At 39.4% G+C, this 24368-nt stretch overlaps 2 protein-coding genes across 3 annotated transcripts in view; one reads left to right on the top strand and one right to left on the bottom strand.

The window, feature by feature from the left end:
- Positions 1-24368, top strand: part of shisa9a (shisa family member 9a) — a 736130-nt gene that overhangs the window by 663706 nt on the left and 48056 nt on the right. The gene's annotated exons all lie outside the window — the stretch shown is intronic.
- cpped1 (calcineurin-like phosphoesterase domain containing 1) overlaps positions 1-24368 on the bottom strand; it is a 40185-nt gene that overhangs the window by 10769 nt on the left and 5048 nt on the right. For both annotated transcript variants that reach the window (XM_077201145.1, XM_077201146.1), the window contains exon 3: positions 3446-3868. In XM_077201145.1, the coding sequence (XP_077057260.1) occupies positions 3446-3868 (423 nt within the window). The remainder of the gene's footprint in view (positions 1-3445; positions 3869-24368) is intronic.

The following is a 24368-nucleotide window of genomic DNA, read 5'->3' as shown; positions in this document are numbered from 1 at the left end:
CTCAGGATATCAGGAACTGTGTATTATATGTATTCATTACAAATGCAACCCACTGTACAAACCTAAAAGCTAACAGACATCTGGAGTGATCAGCATGTTTTCCCCCAACCCAGATGTCTCAAAAAAAGGATCATCTTCTCACAGCCTTGCTGCCTTTTAGAAAATGTGGTTTAAATCATAAAAATATAATTTGCAGCATGATATTAAATCTACGAGCTCAAGGAGCCCATGAAAACGAGTTTGTGGGCAGTGGCTGTGTTCTCCTCTGACAGTGATCTCTGATATCCAGGAGGATTGGCTTATTTTTTCAAAAAACATTTTAAAATTCTTCATGTTTTGATCATGGAAACAATTTTCGAAGGAAGGCGTTTCGAAGGAAGCCGTGGAGTGGATGTGTCAGTCCTCTGATCAAGCCCCTCTCTCCGACTTATTTACATTACACACTACTCCATTTCCATTAACACAGCGTGTATAAAATGAAAGATGAAAGTTCAAATCTAATATTAAAGATGTCACATTTTTCATGACTAGAGAGATTGAATCTTCCTATTTTGCCCATTTTTTAAAAATTGATTTACAATATCATTGCAACATGATGCATCTCTCTGGCCATACAAAGATCAATATATATTGTTTCTTTTGAACACTAACCTTTGTAACTAAGGAAGATGTGTGTTTTTTTCCCCTCGTGGCTAACAAACCACAACCCAGTGGATTTACTTGTTACTTTTCCTACATAAACAGCACAGCTTGTTTAATAGTTTTTGGTGCCAGAACTATATTGTATAACTGAGTAAATCAATCTGACACATTTAGAGGAGCATATCATTTGATAGCTATAACAATAACACTGCCATTTCCCTTTTCTTGAAGCTACATGATAACATCCTTGTGTAGGAATTTCAAATTTGAACAGCAATCAGATTTAATGCTTTAAGGCTAGAATATTGATAACTATTGTTAATAGTGAAAATCTTTATACAGGTCTGCAAACCCCCAAAATGCTCATTAGATATATCAACATGAGAATAGAGTATTGAGTAATGTATGCTGTGTATTTCAACACAGCTGTTAAATAAAACAACATCCGCTCTGATCCAACCTTCTCGGAGTTCTAAAATCAATAATTAACCTCTTATAGAGTCCATTCTCATAATAGCATCGCAAAATGTATATAGACAACTTGCATATTTCTTGTCTGTAAAGCTTTTATTATACATCCTGGAAAAGCACTCCAGGGCACTCACAGCATAATTAAAGAGCCATGGGCAAGACAAAAGCATTATTCCAGCATGTGGCCATAAATGTGCCATTTACTGCAGCATTCTTGCACCAATAGTTTCATGGTCTTGTACACCTTGTTTTTATTTACCATAAAAAAAAAAAGTTGAATAACTTAATTCTATTAAATTAATTTAACAGATATTACAAATGAGAAAACCAAAACCAGCAATATTAACAGTTATTACAATATTAACAAAACACAACGTACATTTTCTGGATTTTTCTGGAATAAGTTGTTTTCATTTTTAACGTTTAATTTTTTTTATTATTGAATAATAACTGCATATGTTTTTAGTTTTCATTGTTTTGCTGAATACGACAAGTTTCACTTTTCTATAAAATAAATAAATAACTGAATTATCTTTTTTGTCCGTATGTCTACTATTGTGATGGAAAAAGTCTTCCCCTCTTTGCAAAAATCCCTCAAGTCATGGAGTTCCAGATTTTTTTGGTGGAGACAACAAAGCCGAGATGCCTGCAAAACATCTAGCCCTCTCATTCAAAACTTATCCAGTCTTACCACTTGTTTACTACTTCGCTCAACCAATGAGTATTCATTGGTTTATCTTTAATATTTATTGACCCATCCTCCTTAATCCAGTTTAATTAATTAATTCTTTTTGGCTTCTTTTTAAAAATCATGGAAAATCATGGTTTCATTCATTTCATTGTGCAGGCTATTCTACAAATATATCTTAAATGTCTAATTAAAAATATACTATACTTTACACTGATGTATTATGTAGACTAGTTAAGAAGGACTCATTATGCTTTTTACATTTTCAACTTTCTTTAGTGAGTATTGCTGTTTGAGCATGAAAATGTCTGCAAAGTTACAAAGCACAGTCACTCCAAAGGGAATTATTCTCTATATCAATAATAACTGTTTCTGAACCCCATGAAATGCCTCGGTTGTAGACTTGAGTTTTCTTTCATGAATGTACATGTCACAATATTCCTCATTTAAGTTATTCCATGCCACGGTATACACAAAAAAATGGGTGAGGCCTAGTCGAGTTGCGTTAGAAGTGTGTTAAAACTCGGGGTTATAGTAAAGGGCGTGACATTTACAAAACAGGCTTGACGTGGTTGTCCAATCACAAAACACTGCTCCAGCCAACCAATCAGAGCACATTATGCTTTTCGGAAGAAGGGGCTTCATAAAGACCGGAACTAAACCGAGAGTTACTGACAGACTGGGAAGAGAGGTGCTGCAACAATGTAAAATGTGTGAAGTTTTTTGAACATTCAACCATGAAAACCTATTCTAGTAGACCCCAAAGTCACACACAAAAAAGTCGCTGTTTGGATTTAAATAGGCAAATGCTTTAGAGTTTATGATTGGGTCATTATTGCAGTGATTATTAAGTTTCTAGCATGTTAAATGTCTGGCAACGGTTTTTCTAAACCTAACTGATGGAGTGTGTAGCTTTTCATTTCTTAAACAACCATGTAGGAAGACACATCATGGCCATATTCCAGGATGACAATGTCAAGATTCATCAGGCTCAAATTGTGAAAGAATAGTTGGGAGGGAGCATGAAGAATCATTTTCACACATGAATTGGCACCTCTGAAAGCAGACCTTAAATTCACTGTAAGTCTTTGGGATGTGCTGGAGTAGACTTTACAGAATGATGGACTCTTACAATATAAGATCTTGACCAGCAAATGATGCATCTCTTGATGGAAATAAATGTTGTGATGGAAATAATTTCCATCATGAGGAGCATCAAATTTTTGGTCAATATCTGACTTTGGTCAAGTTTGACTTGAAATAAGTAACTAAAACCGCTATTTATGCCTTGTGAAAGCAAAACGAAAAATGCTAATTTGGAAATCAACATAATTACTGGTGTTCTTATGACAACCTGAAGAATCAGTTTTAGTGTTTTGTTGCAATAAATTTTCAAATTAAGTCAGTTTAAATCTGTAAACTTAAATAAAAATAAATTATATATAAAATATATGTTTATAAAATATGTTGGAAACAACTATTTTGGTTACTATTTAGCCTATTTTTAGGGACAGGATAAACAAAATCCTGTAGGAGACACTGTGGTATCCTCAGAGAAAAAACTTCCGATACTTCATGAAATGAGGTACGAACACTTGCAACTTGTCTTGTTTGAAGTGTAAGGCTCAAGTGCTTTCTTCTCACCTGCCCGTTTGAATCTCTGGATCAAGCGCTCTCTGATTCCCCTCTGCAGGTTGAAGTAGTCATCCTCTTCGTCGGGCGTACGGAGGAAGAGCGGAATGTGCTGGAAGACAAGCACGTGGCGGGAAGGGGTCTGGATGGCTCTCTGCAGCTGGCTCTCCAGCCAGACCTCATGGGCCTCCATTAACTCAGGGCAGCCTGATGAGTCGAAGAAGAACTGGGAGTTCAATACCAAACACAGCACCCCACCCACCCAAAAACTGAAGTAATCATCGCCCCAGTCACGGCAGAACTGCTCCACGGTGTCCGGAGTGGGTGTGTTGCCAAGGTCGTGGTTGCCGCTGACGAACACAAGAGGAATGTCGGGGTCAGTGCCTCTCAGTGCTTCTTTGAGGTCCTTAACCTGTTCTTCTCTGAACGCATTTCCTGAAAAATGAAAAGAGATTTTTCTTGTTTGAAAAGCCTCATTTAAGAAAGTCAACATGAAATAGCACATTCAAACTATTCTCCGGATATTCAGAGCTTTATTTTAGGCAAAGAAAGTTATAATTCTATATATTTTATGATATTATATTATATTATATATACACAGTTGATTTGTGCACAACAGGAGAAAGACTACAAATTACATAAAACTAGAGTTAAATTCTCAAGAGGAATATTGAGCACAGCAGCAATGAACACAGCAGGAACAGTCGGTTTTCCTTGGAAAATGAGTTACAGCGTCAGACATGAGGCATGTGATAGTATATAATGCTATCTTCAATGGCTCCTTCCATCTTCAAAAGAATACCGAAACAGGCAATATGTTGAGGATTCAGAATGAAGTTTCTGTTTCTTGAGGAAAATAGGGAAGCATCCAGTCTAACCACATTTCTCTAAAGTAAAGGCAGACTGTCAAGCATTGAATTTTGAAGCTCGTTAATAACAGCCTTAGGTTACCTCTAATATGACAAGTAGGGCATCTTGCTAATTGCCTGCTGTGAATTTGAAACTCAATGAGTAGCGGAGCTGAAATTAGAGCTGGCATTAGTGACTGCAGTTTTGTGAATGCTAGACAAAGAAAACTAAACCAACAAACAATGATTTTAGTCTACTGAGCACCTCACTCAAATGTTATAGAAATACAATTTAATTTTTTTTTTTTTTGATATTTTTATAAAAAGAATCGTCACACAGATCTTTTCCATAAGAACAGTCCAAAGTGACCATGGCTAATAATTTTCATGATTACAGAAGAAGAAAAAACTGCAACAAAAAAGTAGCCCATATAAGTAAGTACAAAAAGGGAGGCTCTTAATGAAAATAAAGAAACATGAGTCGATCATACCCGCACTGAAGTCTTTAAATTGGCTTCCAGTGCAGTACAGAATAAGATATAAAATTTTACTGTTTGTATGTAAATCGCTAAATAACCAGGCCCCACCATATTTGGCGAATCTCTTAACTTTGTATCCATCTGTTTCCGGGGGTCGCTACTGTAAAAAATAAAGTGGGTGCAACTTCCGGTCAGGTGGCGGAAGTAGCATACCAATGGTATTTTGTGTGGTATTTAGCGAATGGGCTTGGCGTTTTCTTTTTTTTCGGATCATTTTTTTACTATTTAAACTAAGTCGCAAACCTTTATGAGAGATGTCGTTACGGAGCTCATGGGCAACATGTGCTAATTCAGTTGCCAATTTTATTATAGCCTGCAATTATCCCATTATATAAACATCTCCATGTTTTCGGTGCTGATGCAGACGTGCTCATGTAACATGTAAGGGTGGCGCTGCCAATAAAACACCTAAAAGCTGTCACAAAGAACCGGCAAAAGTAATGATTATGAATATGTAAAATATAGCAATGATACATTTTAATTAGGCTATTTATTAATAAACAAGTGTTTCTGTGTCGATGCTGACTCGCGATCTTCACAGTAGTATCTTCAAGCGCCAGAGAAAAATGCACATTTCATACGGATTACATAGTTTTCTTTCGTTTTGAATTGTTCCGTTTAAGACATTTCAATCGTTCTGTAGATAATATAGGTATATATTTCTCAGGTCTGTAAGGCAAGTAGACTATGCTGAGTTTCGGTTCATTTATGAGACGAGCTGCAGTTCAGGCGCCGGCGTCTCCGTGTCGTGATATTGTCTGCTATATTTACTTATTTATTAAATCCAGGTAACGGATTTAGTTGTGGATGAAACATTGATTAAAATGAAGATACAACTAATACAAAACAAAATTAACTTTAAAGAAAGGCTCAGTGCTTTCTGTTTGAGGTCTGTAAAAGTTTTAAAGCAATCTTTTAGTAGGCTAACGCTTTCAGGGAACTCTAACATCCGTAGCATTGTTTTTTCCTCATAAATGCGATGAATATTTTATTTTCTGTGGAGAGCCAACCCTTCTTCATCCAGTGGGTAGTATTACTTTAGGTTGCGCAGTGTAATTCACACATTTCACAGAATTACTAAAAAAAAAAATTGCCACCTAAAACTTTAAGATTTTTTTGTGTCACGTCCTGTGTATTTCCCTCATATTAAAGGTGCATTGCGCAACAATTCATGTTAAAAATACACGTTTTCTAACCCATACATGCATAAACAATTGCCTGATGGGCTGAATGAGCCCTTCTCTGATCACTGCAATTGCCTCTATAATCCTGTACAGTAAAATAAATAAGAGGGATTCGGGTTCGAATTTGAGACTGGGCGTGACGTCATGCGCGTTCACGCTCACCAGGCTATGTCTCGCAGGTTTGTGTATTCGCCGGCGCCGCCATTCTCCGCATCAGCGAAGACAACTCATGCGTCAAAGGTAGAAGATGGATTCAAAGAGACCTGCTTGTAGTCCGTTCCAAACCCCAACGCAAACTCCACGTAAAGTAAAGAAAAGAAAATTTTTGTCTAGTGCCACCAAAAGGTCCAAATTGGAGTCAGACAGGCGTCGGAGTAAGACGAGAGTCAACCTCGGGAAGGCATTCAACAAATGGAGAGATCTCCGGTCTGATCTTGGTCTCAAACGGGATCCTCAGTTGGCTTTTTTCTTGATAAAACGGTAAGATATGGCCCAGTCTCTAATGTTTGATACGGCCAATCTATGTATGACAACAAATGACGATGCGTAAAATGTGTAATGCTTTAGCGTAAGCTAGATACATGTACAATCAGAATTGGTTTTACTACCATTGTTAGTGAACAGTTTCATAAACTAGGAATTGTGTTCGGAAGAATAGTACAACATGAAACATAAAACATATTCAATAAAAGATGCTAACTATGTTTTTGTGTATGACCTACCGGTAACGTTAGCCTTGTGTCCATTGCTAACATGCTAAGGTGTTCATGTCATTGACCAACAAGGAAGAACGCCGTTGCATTGGCTATATTGTTTTTTTTGGATAAAAATAGTAAATTGTTCCCGTGAATGTGGTCCATTTTGTATGTAGTATATATGAGGTATGTGGGAGCTCGTATTCTATCAAAACGAGGAAAACGTAAAATATTTTGGTATTGTGATAAAATACATGTTTTATTCTGAAGATTGCAGGAAGGGAAATACAATGGTAAAGGGGTAAATATTTTTACTTTACTCATACTGTTTAGCAGACTAACTATTTACTAAATAAAGTATTGACACATTTCACATTAATGTTTGTCAGTGTGTATTGTCAAAATATCTACTAAATAAATCAGCGCTACATGTAGTTTAGTGATTAGCAAAACAGTTCAAGATTCTTGAGTGTGATATAACATGCTGAAAAAATGACCGATAATTAGACAGAAATTTTTAGTAAATTATATTGTTATTGGAATATTCTACTTAGCAGATCAATAACAGTCTGAACCCCGCAAGTCTTCGGCGGATTAGCCTGTTTGGCTTTTATGAAAACGTCATGGTGACATTTGATTGTTTATTACCTTGAGACATTTGAGTGAACGTTGTTGACCAACCGTGTATGGTATGATTATTATTTTGAGCTTTTGCGAAGTAATCAATTATATTGTTCATGAACGTGTTTTCATAACAATACAATCATAGGTGGATACAGTAAAAACATAAACAAAGTTTTCCCCGTTTTTCCCCTCACACATAAGAGTAATTTATTCAAATGTCTTTCCTTCCATATATTTGAAATGACTTGCAGATTTATAACTTTATTACCACTGAAGACATTTTGGCTGTACACCAAATATCTGTGCGGCAGATGCTCCTTTAGTTATGAACAGCTCGTGCATGCGTGCGTGTGCGTGTGGTCCATGAGCGTGCACAACTCTGGTTGCAGTTTCGCTTGTCGCCAGAGGGGGCGTAGTTCTGCAAAAACTCAGAGACTTGCGTTTTGCACCTTTAAATATAAAATGCATGTGTTATATTTTTCTAATGTCTGGACTCCTTTATTAATGGAGTATGATATATAAACAGAAGTTTTAATATATTAAATGCATTTTTTTGTGGTATTGTATTGTATAATGTTAACTTCAAATAATAGGCTACTAATATTAATTTAAAGATATGCTATAGTCTATTGGATCTGGACGGGAAGGATAACTCTGGGAGTTGAAATTCTCCCTCCACACACCGCGACACAGGTTCGTGGATCGATTTCGGTTTTATATCGCGTATGTTACAGCATATTTAACATGATTCTTTTTTTATTATTATTATTAAGGAACAAACGAGGGTCTCTGTTCAAGAAACGACGGCTCGCAGCAGCAGGTTCCAGAGCACCGCAGCGCATCTTCAAGTTTAGCCTAAACTCCAGTTTAACTGCCACAAGTTGATCTTCTAGTAATAAAGAATTCATCGTGGAAAAACACGCTGTATTTTTATTGCATTTTTAATTTATAAAAAGTTAAATAATAATACATTTTAATAAAAATATTAGTTTAGCCTATAACGTTAAGGTGATCATACACAGGGCAACTTTTTGAGCAATGTTGCTGGGCAATCTTGCCGAGCGATTGTTGCTTGGGCACTTTCCCATTGAAAATGGGCAATATATTTTCTATCTGGATAATTTAGATCGGTTGTGGGCCCAGTGTCTCATCTGGTTGCCCGTTGACGGCAACATTGCTCAAAAAGTTGCCCTGTGTATCATCACCTTCAGTCGGTCGTTAATATTCTCCCGACGATCGACTAAGGAAATGTAATCGAATGCCCATCCCTAGTAGGCTAAGTTACTGCTACTTCACCCTTTTTCAATTTCGTTGAGGTTATGTTCCCACATCGTTAGCAAGTTTGGATCGCTAACGTTACAACTTGAATGACTGTAAACTGTTGAATGAATGAACGAGTGTCCCGTCAAGTCTCGCTTGTTTACTTCGAACCGGAAGACGCGTCCACTTTTGACGCAAGGCCTCATGGGACGTAGGAAACTTGTGGATAGCCCCTCCAGAAAACTACGCTCAGAGAATCAGGACCTACTGATAGTACCGAGAACAATAAGCCTTCATAAGGGTGATCGGGCATTTGCGGTAACAGGGCCGAGACAATGGAATGAGCTGCCGTTGCCTATCAGGTCTGCAAAATCGCTACCGATTTTTAAGCATTTGTGTAAATCACATCTGATGTCGTTAGCTTATAATGAGTAGATGTGATATTTTATATGTGATGTATTAATGGGTTGATGTATGTCGTTTTATTTATCCTTTATTGGAATCTGTATGTAAAGCACTTTGGTTCAACCTGGGTTGTGTTTTAACAGTGCTATATAAATAAAACAAACCGAAACAAACAGAAGTAGCCCATATAACTTTTTCTTTTTATTACAGGTTTCAATTTACATAAAGATGACTAAATTATTTATTAAACGTTTATAATAAATAGGGGTGTAACGATACCCATGTCACTATTCGCTACATATCATGACACGATATTATTGCAATACTCCAAAACATGGTAAAAGGTTAACAAAAAATGTACTGTTGATTAAAATGCTAAATTTGCGATTACATTGTGGTTGTAAATGAATACGCTTGGACTTGGTGCTGATAACCCAATGCACAGGACAATGGAGACACCAGAATAAAAATATTCATGATTCTGAAGCTGAAAATACAGAATTATTTTAAACGAATATGCTTGCACTCTGTCACTGACTAGATATATTTAAAATAATGTAGACCACTTTTTACTGGTAACATAATATAAGATAATTTGGAATTAGCAGGACCCACAAATATTCCCCCATTACATTATTATACATTATATTCAACATTATATATAGTAGTTTAATGTAGTATTGACACTAAAACTCTGTAGACTTGATTTTTTTCTCACACAGTAATTATTATTTTGGGTGAACTATCCACAATACATAGTCACTATCCACGATACCTATTGTTGCATTTTTGTATTGTGATATATTGAGACACGATATATTGTTGTTACACCCCTAATAATAAATGAATAACAATATTCAATAAATGTTAACAATAAATGACATAATTTTCATTCCTGATTAAATTACTTCAACAAATAATAATAAAAAAAAGTAAAAAAATAAAAGAAGCTCAGCGATAAAGCAGCTTCTTTTTTCTGTGCTCTTGGTGTGAATAGGTCAAATACTAGTCTTACTTTGTGATCAATGTCATTTCCCAATATCTGAATCTGAGCCTTATTTCGACTTTCTCTCTGAATTACGGAACATTCAAACTCAACAGGTCCCCCCTTCTCCCAGCAGTGCCAAATCCCACAGAAACCTATTAAAATCTTTCCCAGAAGAGATCTCAATCAGCTAAACATACAGAGAAGAGAGGGCTCTTTCAGAGCTGATTTCCCTCTGGTCATTCCATTGATGTGCAGCTGCTCCTCAGAGAACTTCACTTTTATCCGCTTTCAACAGCAATTAAAAGCCTAACGTATGTGGAAGGAGAAACAGAAGGAAGAGAAATCCTCCGCCTCACCTTCTGAAATGTCCCCTACCACAACACACACAAGGCTACGGGCGCAAGGCAAACGTTTTTATAGTCCCCATAAGGAAAGCATCAGGTTCAGTGCTCTCAAAATCTAATCACCTCCCTCGATGATCTCTCCTGCTGCTAGCCAGGAGAAGTCCTTGAACCGGAAAGCTCACAAGGATTCTGTGTCAATATCACGGAGCGGCTCTTCAATTATCTCTAGGAACTTTGCTTGTCCAACATGCTGCCGCTCACTGTTCATTACGACTGGCAGAACGCAGGAGGTAGAGTGCTGGAATAGAATCAGATTTGGTCACCAATGAGGCTTGAAGGGATCACAGCACGTGTTTAATGAAGGGAATATTGACTGACAGGGCTGTTCAAAACTTGAGATTGCCAAAACAATGACACAATGGTGATGCAAAGGGATAGTTCACCCAAAAAATTTAAATTGTTTAACTCACCCTCAAAACGTTACAAACCCCTATGATTTTCTTTCTTCACAAAAAGTTTTGTTAGGCAGAATGTTCATGCAGCTCTTTTCCATATAAATTTAAGTGAATGGTGACCAGCAGTCAAGCTCCAAAAATGACAAAAAAGGTTAAAAAAAAGAAGTGAAAATTCATTATATTTTAATTTATTACATTATTCTTTGAAAATGATCATTAAATTATTGTAATTTGAATATGCACCTATTAAAACGGAATGTGTCAGAAATGGTTATAAGACACATAAATAAATTCCTTTGGCATCACTGATGTCAATTATGACATGACACATCTTGACGTGACATTAATATTCACTACCGTTCAAAATTTGGGATCAGTAAGTTTTTACTTTTATTCAGCATGGATGCATTAAATTGATCAACCGTGACAGTAAAGACATTTATAATGAACAAAAGATTTCTATTTCAAACAAATACTGTTAACTTTCTATTTATCAAAGAATCCTAAAAAAAAATCCACAAAAAATATTTAGTCGCACAACCATTTTTAATATTGATAATAATAAGATTATTATCAATATTGTTGAGCAGTTTCTTGAGCATCAAATCAGCATATTAGGATGATTTCTGAAGGAATAGCTGCAAAAAATACAGCATTGCCATCACTGTAATATATTTTAAAATGTAATTTATTCCTATGGAAAACAGTTATTTTAAATTGTAATAATATTTCACAATATTGCTGTTTTTATAGTATTTTTTAATCATATTAAAATATTTTAATCATAGCCTTTGTGAGCAAAAGAGACATGTTTTATCATTTTGCCTGTGTTACTGACATACATTTTGGCACAAGTGTGTATTTTTATTAGAATTTTACTATTTCACCTCCATTTCCTTTAATAAATCTATTTTATACTAGGTACACAAAAAAGTTACACTCGGGACCTTAACGATAAAAATGTAAACCCATTAAAACTGCAATTTTTAATCCAAGGGCCATTTAATTATAAAATGATGCAGTCTTTGTTAATAGGCTTTCATTCTGTTGGCAAGGCTTCAAATTTAAAATTGTTACTATTTTTTACCAGATGGTGCAATTTTCTCAGGTTTGCCTATAAAACAAATTCTCGCTTTATTCCCGTTTTCTGCTTCTGCATATTATAGAGCAAATTGGATAAAATATGCAGCTATAATTGTCTAGGTGTGTTGAAATGGATGTCAGAGAGTGTGTGTGTGTGTGTGTGTGTGTGTGTGTGTGTGTGTGTGTGTGTGTGTGTGTGTGTGTGTGTGTGTGTGTGTGTGTGTGTGTGTGTGTGTGTGTGTGTGTGTGTGTGTGTGTGTGTGTGTGTGTGTGTGTGTGTGTGTGTGCGTTTATATGTAATATTTGAGAGAGGAAAAACTCTACTGTAAGCCAAATCACAAATTCAACCACTGTGTGTATAAATGGAGCTTTGCAGGCATCTAATGGGGAAAATCTGGTACTGCGCCCCAGCAAAATCTTACTGAAAGCTAATTTTTTGAGATACTAAACCTCAAATTTGGAAAACAAAATTGTTTAGATTTATGGCTTTGATTTTCTAGCAGTTTTAGAGTTCAACAAGTTTCGTAAACTATATATTTTATATAAAATAATGTTCATAAATCATTTTCATAAACTTAAACCTCTATAACTGTTTTTTGTTTTTTACTTCAAAAATAAAATGATATGGGTCTTCTTTAAAATGAGACCAAACTTAAGTACCAAGCTTTAAATTTTTATGACAGTTTTTTGAACAGTGACATTTTTGTCCTCAAAGGACCTCAGAGTAACTTTAAATTGATGCAAAAGGGTTAAAAAATCTTACCAACCCTAAACATTTGAACCAGTGTATTTGAATGCGAGTGACATTTCAGAGTATAACAGTTTGATTTAACAATTTGTAGCTTACACAAAGCTAACACATGGTTTTAGAAAACTTGGAATATATCGCCATAACGCCATAAATAATCACCATTCACTTTCATTGTGTGAAAACTACCTTTTGCGTTCCACAGAATAAAGTTGGTAATTTGAGTTTGGAATGACATAAGGGGTGAGTAAATGATTTTGGGGTGAAATTTCACAAATATCACATTGACATATTTCACCACTGAGAAATATGGTAGAATGTGTCAACAAGCTCTGCAAGTCCCTCAATCAAAAACATACAGCAAGCCTCCAGCACTTAAAACTGTACAGAACAAGGATGAATGCTTCAAGTCCATGTGAGTCGAAAGAAGAAGAAAAAAATCGATAAGGAAGATCGCCTCTATTCCCAGGAGAAGATCAGGATGGCCCCCAAGATACAGATATTCTTTTACAGGTACACGATAGCCTCCTGTCAGCTAGTATTGCTGTCTACTGTGTGAGTTGCACCACCACAGGACCTGCACAAGGTGTTATGGTCTGACTCTGAATGCATCACTGAGAGTTCACTGCCCAAGCTACAGGATAACCACACCACGCAGAGCGAGACTAAAGCCAACAAAATCATTACGGATCCCTGCCATCCAAACAGCAGCCTCTTCTCATTGCTGCAGTCAGAAAAAGCCTAGCAAAGCCTTAGGGTCAATACTGAGAGGTTCCGGAGCTCCTGCACCCAGGCTATCCAGACTCTTAATGAGGACTCTGCCAGGGGCCTGCAACACTAACAACACAGCAGAGATCTATATCTTGCACATACTGTATACACTTTATCACACAAGCACTCACACACGCATTTTATGATTGTGCAGATGCAGAATATCATAAAATAACCATTTATTTCTCATTTTCACACCCCACTATTTCAACACTTATCTGCTCCCTAACTACAGTTTTTGTTTGTTTTTAACGTGGCACTGAGTTTATTCAGCAACCAGCCATGCGTATGCCTTAAAAAAAGACACAAACTGTAGGTTATGCGATGTTTACAAGTGGTTCCAAAAAAGCACCTACTGTTAACACCATGGTAGGAAAGAACATCTTATCATGCAGCAGTGGAGCAGCTGGGTGAGTAATCAATTATAAAATAAAACTTCAGTAAACATGGGGAATTCAAAAAGATGGGGAAAAGAAGGGGATACTAGGCAATAGGGTAAAGTGGTCATTTTTGGGGGAAAAATTGGAGGCCTGATTCCACCTCACACAAAAATAAAATAAATAATTGTTACTTTCTCATCTTGTAACCTTATAACTCAAATTTGTGATTTTATTCCTCATAATTCCATCTTTAAATATAACAATGTGTTCTTGTTTTAAATTTGATCTTTTCATTACCTTCTTGTTTACTTTTTACTCTTTTTTTTTAGGCAGAAACTGGCATTTATATAGAAATGGTATTTAATTTAAAAAAAAATTCTACTGTATATAAAAATGTTTGCACATGTATCTGACTTGATGTTTAACGATAAATATGAGTGATAGGGTAATTTGGGAGAAGTTATAGATATATTTCCACCAGGCTAATGAAATCTGCATGCGCTGCCGCAATATTTTAATTGCATGCTGCATGATCAATAACTGTCTTATAAAGACAGCTGACATTTTATTTCATTTATCGGCAAGAGCTATTAATGTCAGAGAAAGAGTTTCTGGTGGTCAATAAAGAAGGAAATGGAATATAAACATTGTTGCGGTTTAATTACAATGGCGAATCCATCATGGTGGAGAAAATTAATCGTAAATGGAGGTTTTACAATCGCACTAAGCCATATTGCAATAGCGATTTTATTTTGATATATCGTGCAGCCCTAGTACAAAGGAAAGTGGACTTTTGGAGTCTTTTACTGAACATCAATATTAAGGAAAGGGTAAATTAAACGTCTCGGTTACATATGGTAACCCTCGTTCCCTGAGGGAGGGAACGGAGAAGTAGGTCATGACTGACCAATAGGAATCTCGCTAGAGAGTAGGGCTGGGTGTTGTTCAAAATCTTTCGATCCGGTGCCAATTTCGATATCTCAGTTTCGATACCGGTTCCTTGGGTACAATGAAGTAGGGACTGTAGTGCCCTGACCTCATATCGCCTGGAGGGACCGGCTTTATCGCGTCCTTTGCCAGTAGGACTGCGATCTCCGCACGCAAGACATGGGCATTGGCTGCTCTCACTGTAGTGGAGTGGATGGTCCGAAACTTGGGGGGACGCCGGGCCAACTGAATCGCATAGCCGAGCCTGATGGATCGAATGAGCCAGCGAGACGTTCTGGGGAGCGATAACCAGGCTCGCAGGGACCGTACAAGCGGGACCAAAGGGACTGTAGGCGCACCAGGAGTGGGGCAGTGAGGTGCAACACAGGGACACGGCTCGGGCGGCTCTCTCTGGGAGGCGGCCCGTAGTGGCGTCTGAGTGTGCTGTGCACCACTTAACTGGTTCCACGGGGCAGGAGGTGCAGGAGGCGGCTTGGTGGCGTTCTCGGACCACACTCTGCTGCCCGCTGGCGACAGAAGAGGGAGATGAGAGTGGTGATGATTCTCTTCAGACCCAGAGATGAAGGAAGCTGCTCTATAATTGAGAATTTGGGTACCGCTGGTTTTGAGGCCAGCGGCGGAAATTAACATTTTTCCTCCCGGCCCTCTTCTGGGGAAGGGAGCGGTGAGGCCACCATCTCCTAGAGAGCGGTTCCATCCATCTTTGGGTTGCCTCTACCGGGGCCACTTACCTCTGGCTTTGCCGCCCTTCTTGGCGGGGGCCTGGACGGGCGGGGTGGGCTGTCTACGACTGGCTCCACGTCGCCGTTTATGTGGAGCCTACTGCTGTGGCACGGGAGCAGGGGCAGAAGCAGGAGGACGCCCCCGGCGACGAGCAGACTGAGGAGCCGCGGGCGTTGGGGTGAAGGCAGCAGCTGACCATCGCGGCAGAATGTATTTGATAGCCTCTGTCTGCTTTTGTACAGCCGAGAACTGCTGGGCGAAGTTCTCGACCGCGTCGCCGAAGAGGCCGGTCTGAGACACGGGTGAGTTAAGGAACCGGAGCTTGTCGGTCTCCCTCATGTCGGCCAGACACAGCCAGAAATGGTGTTCCTGGACCACCAAGGTGGACATCCCACGACCCAATGACCACACGGTGACCTTCATCTCACGAAGCGCGAGGTCCATTGCGGCACAAAGTTCTTGGAGAAATTGTGAATCATGAACACCCTCGTGCATGTCCTTCAGTGCGTTGGCCTGATGGACCTGCAGCAACGCTATGATGTGCATGGCAGAGGCAGCTTCCCCACAGGCCTTGTAAGCCTCGTCGAATAGGTCCGACGAGAACCTACAGGCCCTGGAAGGAAGACATGGTTCTCCGCGCCAAGTGGAGTTAGGGCACAGCTGAAAATGAAATCATGGCTATCACCTCTGGGTCCGACTCGGGCACCGCTGGCACACCCGGAGGAGGCAGCGGCTCCGAGCCGTCGTCCGAGGAGAAGTCTGATCCACCCTCCAATGTAGCAATCGACATCTTGCCGTCGTGGGGAGCACCGAAGGAAACGACTGGTAAACATCTCAAGGATGGTCCAGCACGTTCGGTTGGTAACTCAAATGGCTGCGGAGTGTGAGAGGGATGAGAGTTCCTAGGGGGTTGGTTCCCCGAAGGAAGCGCGCTCACCGTGATCCTCAGGTCTCCCGTGTTACTGCCCGAAGGCAGATGCACGGGGACTCCGCCCCTTTGCAGGAACGAGAGTCTCAACCGCAGCTCCGAGATGATCATCTTCCCACAATGGGTACATGACTCATCCACAAACGCTGCCTCAGCGTGTTTCGAGGTCCAGACACACGAGGCAGCGATCGTGACCATTCCATGATCCCGGGTAACGACCGCATCCAGAAACACACAGATAGAACGTCATTGTGAAAAAGACGCAAACTATCTGTGTAAGCTCTTTTAGGAACTGCTCTCACAGGTGCTGAGGCACGCAGGGGAACAGTCACCGCGAACACAGACAGGAATTTGCACCTGTCTGTCGCGGTCTCTCTCGCGCTGGTCTTACCAGCTGTAAAAACAGCTTTTGAGCGCTCTCAGGTGCACCTTACCAGCTGTAAAAACAGCTTTTGAGCGCTCTGAGAGGCGCAACTTACCAGCTGTTATAACAGCTTTTTTTGCTTTGCTCAAATAAGGAAAACAAAAAAAGGAGAAAGAGAGAAAAAACGTTCACGCTGCTGCGCCGTCACGCCCGCACCAAAGGGAAGAGGTCCGTTGTAAGAGGCTTGTCTTCTCAGATTCACTCTGGAAAACAGCATCAAAGTGTTGGCTCCGCAGCAAAAGACTGAAGTGCAATTGCAGCAGCTGCTCGTTATATACCCACGCTAACGAGGCTGCGCAGTTGATGAAAATGATTGCACGCCAATGTGTATTGGCTTGTTTTAGTTTCACTCGAAGTAGATTGGCCTCTCTAGTGAGATTCCTATTGGTCAGTCATGACCTAGGTTGCGGTGACTGACCGATGGGGAACTTTGAGGGAGATTTCTCTCTCACCAACTTCTTCTAACAAAGTCCTGATGCTTAAAGTCACTATGAAATTAAAACTGTTATTTGTTGTTTTGTTTGGTTTTTAAGGAATACTCCAGTATTTATTATAAACGATTTATCCAGGAACATAATTTTTTTTTTCATTTGAAATAAAGATCCTTGTAATCTTTAATCAAAATAACTTCCCCTCCCACTTGCAACGACATCTCTTTTATTCTCTAATGACATTTTTACGGGCGTGAGGTCGTGACAACCTGCCACTCAAATGACATCACAGCAGTATCAAATCACAATCATCCAACAATCCAATCAATTTCCCATGGAGCAAATCAAGTCCCCCTACATTTTTTCCTCTTTGAAAAGCCGTTTCACTCAGATATACGTCACAAAAGGGAAGAAAAGACTATCGCAGCTTCTGTTTCAAACCGACTTCAATGAAGAATTGGTGAGGAGGAAGTGGCATAGGTCTGGCGAAGCCCATGCGGAGCAGAGAGGGGAGACAGGCTGCATGACGGACATGGTGTGTAATGCATATGGCATCATCTGCCTGCTCTTCTGGCCTGACACTAATGGGTGTTGACGCCAGACCATTTAAAGGTCTCTTCCATGGCTGTGCCTTTACAGGCAGCTTATCATAACCTGACCTATAAATTACATTCAGCAGGGAAGCCACAAACCTGGGCTCATATTAAATCAAGCAAATATGACACTCCAGAGTTCCCTCAGATTCTAAAAGGGGATAATCTGATAAGTCAGCCATTGAAAAACCAGTTACTGTCAACATTTGGGTGATTTAAATTCATGTGGTGAGAAACATTTACGACCGCTTTAAATGTACTGCCGCTATGATACTGGCACTCAAGCGCAAGACATTAGCGCAAACACCTGACACATGAAACCTAATGTATAAAGACTCTCTTCACCTTCACAGGTGATTTATTTATTTCCCTGTGTGCTTTGCAATTTGAGCTGAGGCAATTAGATATGTGTCGAGATTGCAGGTAGTCGGCTCATGCAGATGGTCCACAGCTCCATTTCATAACAGCCATCTCAAAGATTAGAGACGATAGAAGAATACAGAACTTGAAAAAGAGACTCTACTCAGCACAAACCCTGCCTCTTCAATCATAACTGTAAAATAAATTAACCTTAACCCTTTCCCTGCCATTGACGAGTTAACTCGCCATTTATGAGAAAACGCTTCCCTGCCAAGGCTGCCATTGACGAGTTTTTACGGCTTTCTGTGTTATCACTGTTATAAGGTAGGGGGCACTATGACGCATCTCCTGAACGAGTGCAATATTTTTAAATCAAAACACAGGCAAAAAAGAAGCAGAAAAGAGCAATCTCATATGTAAGCAGATGCATAAGCGATGTCACGCGTTTTTTAGGCCAAAACATTTTGTGTCACATACAGCAAACATCTCCTCACTATCCGCTAGCTGCCTGTCCCCTGAACACACTGACGGACAAAACACGGTCTCTGTAGACACCCCAAGCTCCACAAACGGCAACAAAAACAAACTGGGCTAACCCGCACCACGAAACATAACAAACGGTTCCAGCCAATAACTGACAAGAAGGATTTGGAGGTGGGGTTTGGGGGGTTAGTGTGCGGATGAGGAGGAGGGAGGGTCTAGCTAGCCTCCGTTTTGTTTGAAAGTACTTTAAACGTCAACAAGAAGTGACGTCACCCGACATCGCTTAGAGCACCTTTAACCAGCATATAAATCAAAATGGCCCAATGCTACTGAATGAACTGTCGACCCAGAAAGTGCTATTGGACTGTGCAAGCAGTTTATTTCTCTTTTTTTACTTCTCTTTTATTTCTGCACAGTGTGTACCTTATGTGCGCTGATACGCTGTGGCCGGACCATCATTCTATCCAACGATTACATCCAATCAAACTTCATCCTTACGTTCTTAACTTTAGAGCAGATTTTAGATTGGTTAATATTAGCTGTTAATCACTCCCACTCACTTTCGCCTGCGCCCCGTTGTCACGTGACAGGGAGCTGACTACCGCGCGAAATTTAAGAGAAGATGAAACAAGGTTTTTCCTGCACTGAATTTTTTTTGGTGACCGCCAAAGCCTTATTTGATCGGTGAGTGATGACTGACTGCTGCGCTTGAGACAGGGCTCATGTTACTGAAAGAACGAGCATAGAGAGAGAGAAAGCCGGTCGCGCGCGCACACTCTCCAAACGGTCTTGCTCTCCCTCCCTCGCGCCTATTGACACGATGGTAAAAAGCATGGTAAAAAGTAAGAAGTCCGAAGTTTCACGTGGAGCATTCGAAGATTTTTCTCCTGAATTACCGCAGGGTGTGAATTCAGCAAAAAAAAAAAATGTTTGCCTTATCTTCTCTGAAAAGCGTTCCGCACATTCAGCTGACATAAACCACAATTTCAATAAACGCAACAAACTATCCAGTGATGAAATGTTTTCTGTGTTGACACGAATCTTGTGCGATGTCCTAAACTGCTGGGATAATCACTCAACAATGCGTGCCGTAGCCTACACGTCCGCTAATGACACGTGCAATTCGCGCTAATGACTCTTTTAAACGGATTCCATAATGAATGGTTAAAACAACTGATCTGTCCAACACTGAACTCACAAGACATCTGAATCGGTGTATAACAAATCGGTAACACTTACAATAAAGTTCAATTTATTAAACTCTAGTTAACTACATTAGTTAACATTAACTATTAATAAATTGCATTTCTACAGCATTTATTAATCTTTGTTAATATTAATTTAATAGTAGCCTTATTGAAATCAAAAGATGTATTTGTTAACATTAGTTAGCCTAATGCTCACAGTGCATTAGGCTAACTAATGTTAACAAATACATCTATCATCTTTCAGTAACATGAACAAACAATGAACAGCTATATTTTTTTATTAACAAAGATTAATAAATACAGTAACAAATGTATTGCTCATGGTTCATGTTAGTTAACCTAACTGTACGTTCACACCGCCGCCGACTTGAGCTTCCAAAGCTACCGGAAGTCATTCATTTTCAATCGAAGCTGGCTTCTCTCAGCTGCAAGGAGCGTCAAATCCATCGGCGTCGCGTTTTGAGCGTCAATCAGAAAGTTGAAAGTAGCTAAACTTTATTGTAATGAGCTACGACGCGGTTCAGCGGCAAAAGCCAGCAACCAATCGGAATATAGTCATCCCCCGCGCTGGCTGATTCCAGAGAAACATACCATGTAAACTTTCGTTCCTACCAAAACATTAGTTCCAAGAAAATGGAAGAAAAGCTAACCATCACTGTTGCTGGGTTTCCTATCATTTATGATATCACGTTGTTTGCATATAGATAACGGTCCTGGAGGGTGTCATGAACCCAAAATCTCCGAGTCCGACATCTTCTCCGCAAATACAATACAGCAGCACCAAACACAACAACTTCGCGATTATCCATGATCCAGTGATACACGTTTGAGAATGAGCGCAACTTTTATTTGAAATATTTACGAACGCCCGTTTCAAGCGGGAATACAATTCATTTGCTCACGGTAACACCGATTTGATCAATTGCACTAATGCAAATAATAATAATAATAATAATAGCTAATTATTATTTTTTTTCCCCGATCAAATGTGACCAAAACGGTTATAAAAATGCTGTCATTATAAAATGTTTCTTCTTCAATATATTGCTTGTTTTTTCTGTTTATTACATTTAATTTTGTGACACTTCTCTTCTCCCTGCTACGTCAGAGCGGCCAAAGCGTCAACAATTTTCCCTGTACTTTTTGACAAGCGTCCTTGGCAGGGCGGCCAGAGCTTCTTTGTTGCTCAAGTCGGCGGCGGTTATTTATATGACAATGTGAAGAAAACTTACCAAAAAAAAACTTTTAGTTTAGACTGGAGTGAGGTGAAACCAGAAAAAAAGTGCAAATCACGTTGTTACCTAGCTGCTAATTGTATTTGATTGTACAGGTGCTGGTCATATAATTAGAATACCATCAAAAAGTTGATTTATTTCAGTAATTCCATTCAAAAAGTGAAATTTGGATATTATATTCATTCATTACACACAGACTGATATATTTCAAATGTTTATTTCATTTAATTGTGATGAATTAAACTGGCAACTAATGAAAACCCCAAATTCAGTATCTCCGAAAATTAGAATATTACTTTAGACCAATACAAAAAAAGGATTTTTAGAAATGTTGGCCAACTGAAAAGTATGAACATGAAAAGTATGAGGATGTACAGCACTCAATACTTAGTTGGGGCTCCTTTTGCCTGAATTACTGCAGCAATGCGGTGTGGCATGGAGTCGATCAGTCTGTGGAACTGACAAAACTGACAAAAGGTCATTGCTAAAGAGGCTGGCTGTTCACAGAGCTCTGTGTCCAAGCACATTAATAGAGAGGCGAAGGGAAGGAAAAGATGTGGTAAAAAAGTGTACAAGCAATAGGGATAATCGCACCCTGGAGAGGATTGTGAAACAAAACCCATTCAAAAACGTGGGGGAGATTCACAAAGAGTGGACTGCAGCTGGAGTCAGTGCTTCAAGAACCACCACAAACAGACGTATGCAAGACATGGGTTTCAGCTGTCGCATTCCTTTTGTCAAGCCACTCTTGAACAAGACACAGCGTCAGAAGCGTCTAAAGACAAAAAGGACTGGATTGCCGCTGATGAGTCCAAAGTTATGTTCTCTGATGAAAGTAAATTTTGCATTTCCTTTGGAAATCAAGGTTCCAGAGTCTGGAGGAAGAGAGGAGAGGCACAGAATCCACGTTGCTTGAAGTCCAGTGTAAAGTTTCCACAGTCAGTGATGGTTTGGGGTGCCATGTCATCTGCTGGTGTTGGTCCACTGTGTTTTGTGAGGTCCAAGGTCAACGCAGCCGTCTGCCAGTATGTTTTAGAGCACTTCATGCTTCCTGCATGCTGACCAACTTTATGGAAATGCAGATTTCATTTTCCAACAGGACTTGGCACCTGCACACAGTGCCAAAGCTACCAGTACCTGGTTTAAGGACCATGGTATCCCTGTTCTTAATTGGCCAGCAAACTCGCCTGACCTTAACCCTATAGAAAATCTGTATGTGATACCCCAGACCCAACAATGCAAAAGAGCTGAAGGCCACTATCAGAGCAACCTGGGCTCTCATAACACCTGAGCAGTGCCACAGACTGATCGACTCCATGCCACGCTGCATTGCTGCAGTAATTCAGGCAAAAGGAACCCCAACTAAGTATTGAGTGCTGTACATGCTCATACTTTTTATGTTCAGACTTTTCAGTTGGCCAACATTTCTAAAAATCCTTTTTTTTTATTGGTCTTAAGTAATATTCTAACTTTCGGAGATACTGAATTTGGGATTTTCATTAGTTGTCAGTTTTAATCATCACAATAAATGAAATAAACATTTGAAATATATCAGTCTGTGTGTAATAAATGAATATAATATCCAAATTTCACTTTTTGAATGGAATTACTGAAATAAATCAACTTTTTGATGATATTCTAATTATATGACCAGCACCTGTATATGGTAGAAAATTAGTTAAAATAAACTTTTTAATGTTACTTTTTTATTCTAGTTTTAATATTAATATGATATACCAAAATAATTATTAGGTTTAGCAAAGAAGGATTTTAACTTACAAAGCTATGAAATACAGTGGTAAAATCACAATTATTTAAGGCTTTTAATCACCAGAATGCTGCCGGTCGTTCCACTCTTCTGGCAGAACTAAACGTCAAATTTGGTGGGTGCTCCTAACTTTTTGAAGTTGGAAGCACCAGTGCAAACAAGTAAAAAAGTTAATTTCGAGCCCTGTTTTGATATATTGCATGTCCAGACATTCATACAACAAAATATTGTAGGGGCTTGACTTTTTTGTGAAAATTACCAAAAACGCTGGTGGTGGCAGCTGGCAACTTTTTTTTTAAAACGCTGGCGGGAAAAGAGTTAAAGTGTACTTCTTGTGACTTACAGTATTTTTCAGCAACTAACCAAACAATAAAATCTTGGTCGACTAAGCCTCTTCTCGTCGACTAACGTTTAGTCCAATATTAGGGGGCAGTCCTACATTTATCCGCCCATAGACCCTCCCCTTGAAGAAATCAGGACAGAAGTGGTTAAGAAGTGGACAAAAGAGACGGATTAAAATACCAGGTGTAAACGGGAATGTGTTTCCCTCGTCTAATTGTGGTCCGATCCAACAAAATGCATCTTAATACCAGGTGTAAACAGGGCCAAAGATACAAAAGAAATAAACTGCTTTAAGTTTTTCAGGTTGGTCTTTTGCAGGTATGAAATACTACAGAAATGTAATAATCAAATCTAAACATAAAACATTGCATAGTCTTCACTGATCATTTTCACAAAATATATTTATCATCATACCACCTAGCCCTATTTGGCACATCTCCGATTTTTTTGTCTGCTAATGCCTAGTTCACACTACATGATTTTAAAACGTCGGGCTGAACTGTGGGGTTCACACTACATGACTTGCTCTCTGTGAAATCAGGAGTGTTCAAGTTGTTGAGCTGTTCACACCCAGGACACAACGTGATTGATCCCCAACAGGAGGTAACGCACTACACAAGTTCACAACAACTCTGTCACCCAACGATTCTATCTTGTCTACAAACCACGTTTTGTCACGAAAAATCACGCGAACCGGAAATGAGGCGAAACCGCACGCGCGCCGAAGAAGAACACAAACACCGCCGCGAATATGGACGTCAGACAGAAACTAGTGCTGCAAACTGTTTGCGCGATGATTTGCTCTGAGAAAAAAACGCAAAAAAAGAAAAAATAAGAGAGTATGGCCGAGTGGATCCGCATACGCGAACAGCAGGGATTGTCTGTGCTACAGAGAGAGTTGGAGGTGAGTACAGCATGTTTATATCGGAGATGTAGCTGCATGTTTATGTTTGGCTGACGGCAAAAATCGTGTATTTACCCCCGTATTTACCCGGTGACCTCAACCCATGCCTCGCTCTGATTGGCTGTTGTTCATGACATCAGTGAGGTTGAGTCGTGCGACAGCTCTGGATATCTAGCATGCTAGATATTTTTCTAGGCTCGGCGACGCGTCTGCGAGCGTCTTTGATGCGTTGTTGGCTCTTTCATACTAACAGATTGGCGAGCG

The sequence above is a fragment of the Siphateles boraxobius genome, unplaced genomic scaffold, assembly GCF_051911475.1.
Source record: "Siphateles boraxobius isolate OS27281-9 unplaced genomic scaffold, OSU_SipBor_1 46, whole genome shotgun sequence".
NCBI classification, from domain to species: domain Eukaryota; kingdom Metazoa; phylum Chordata; class Actinopteri; order Cypriniformes; family Leuciscidae; genus Siphateles; species Siphateles boraxobius.
This window is presented reverse-complemented; position numbering and strand designations above follow the sequence as displayed.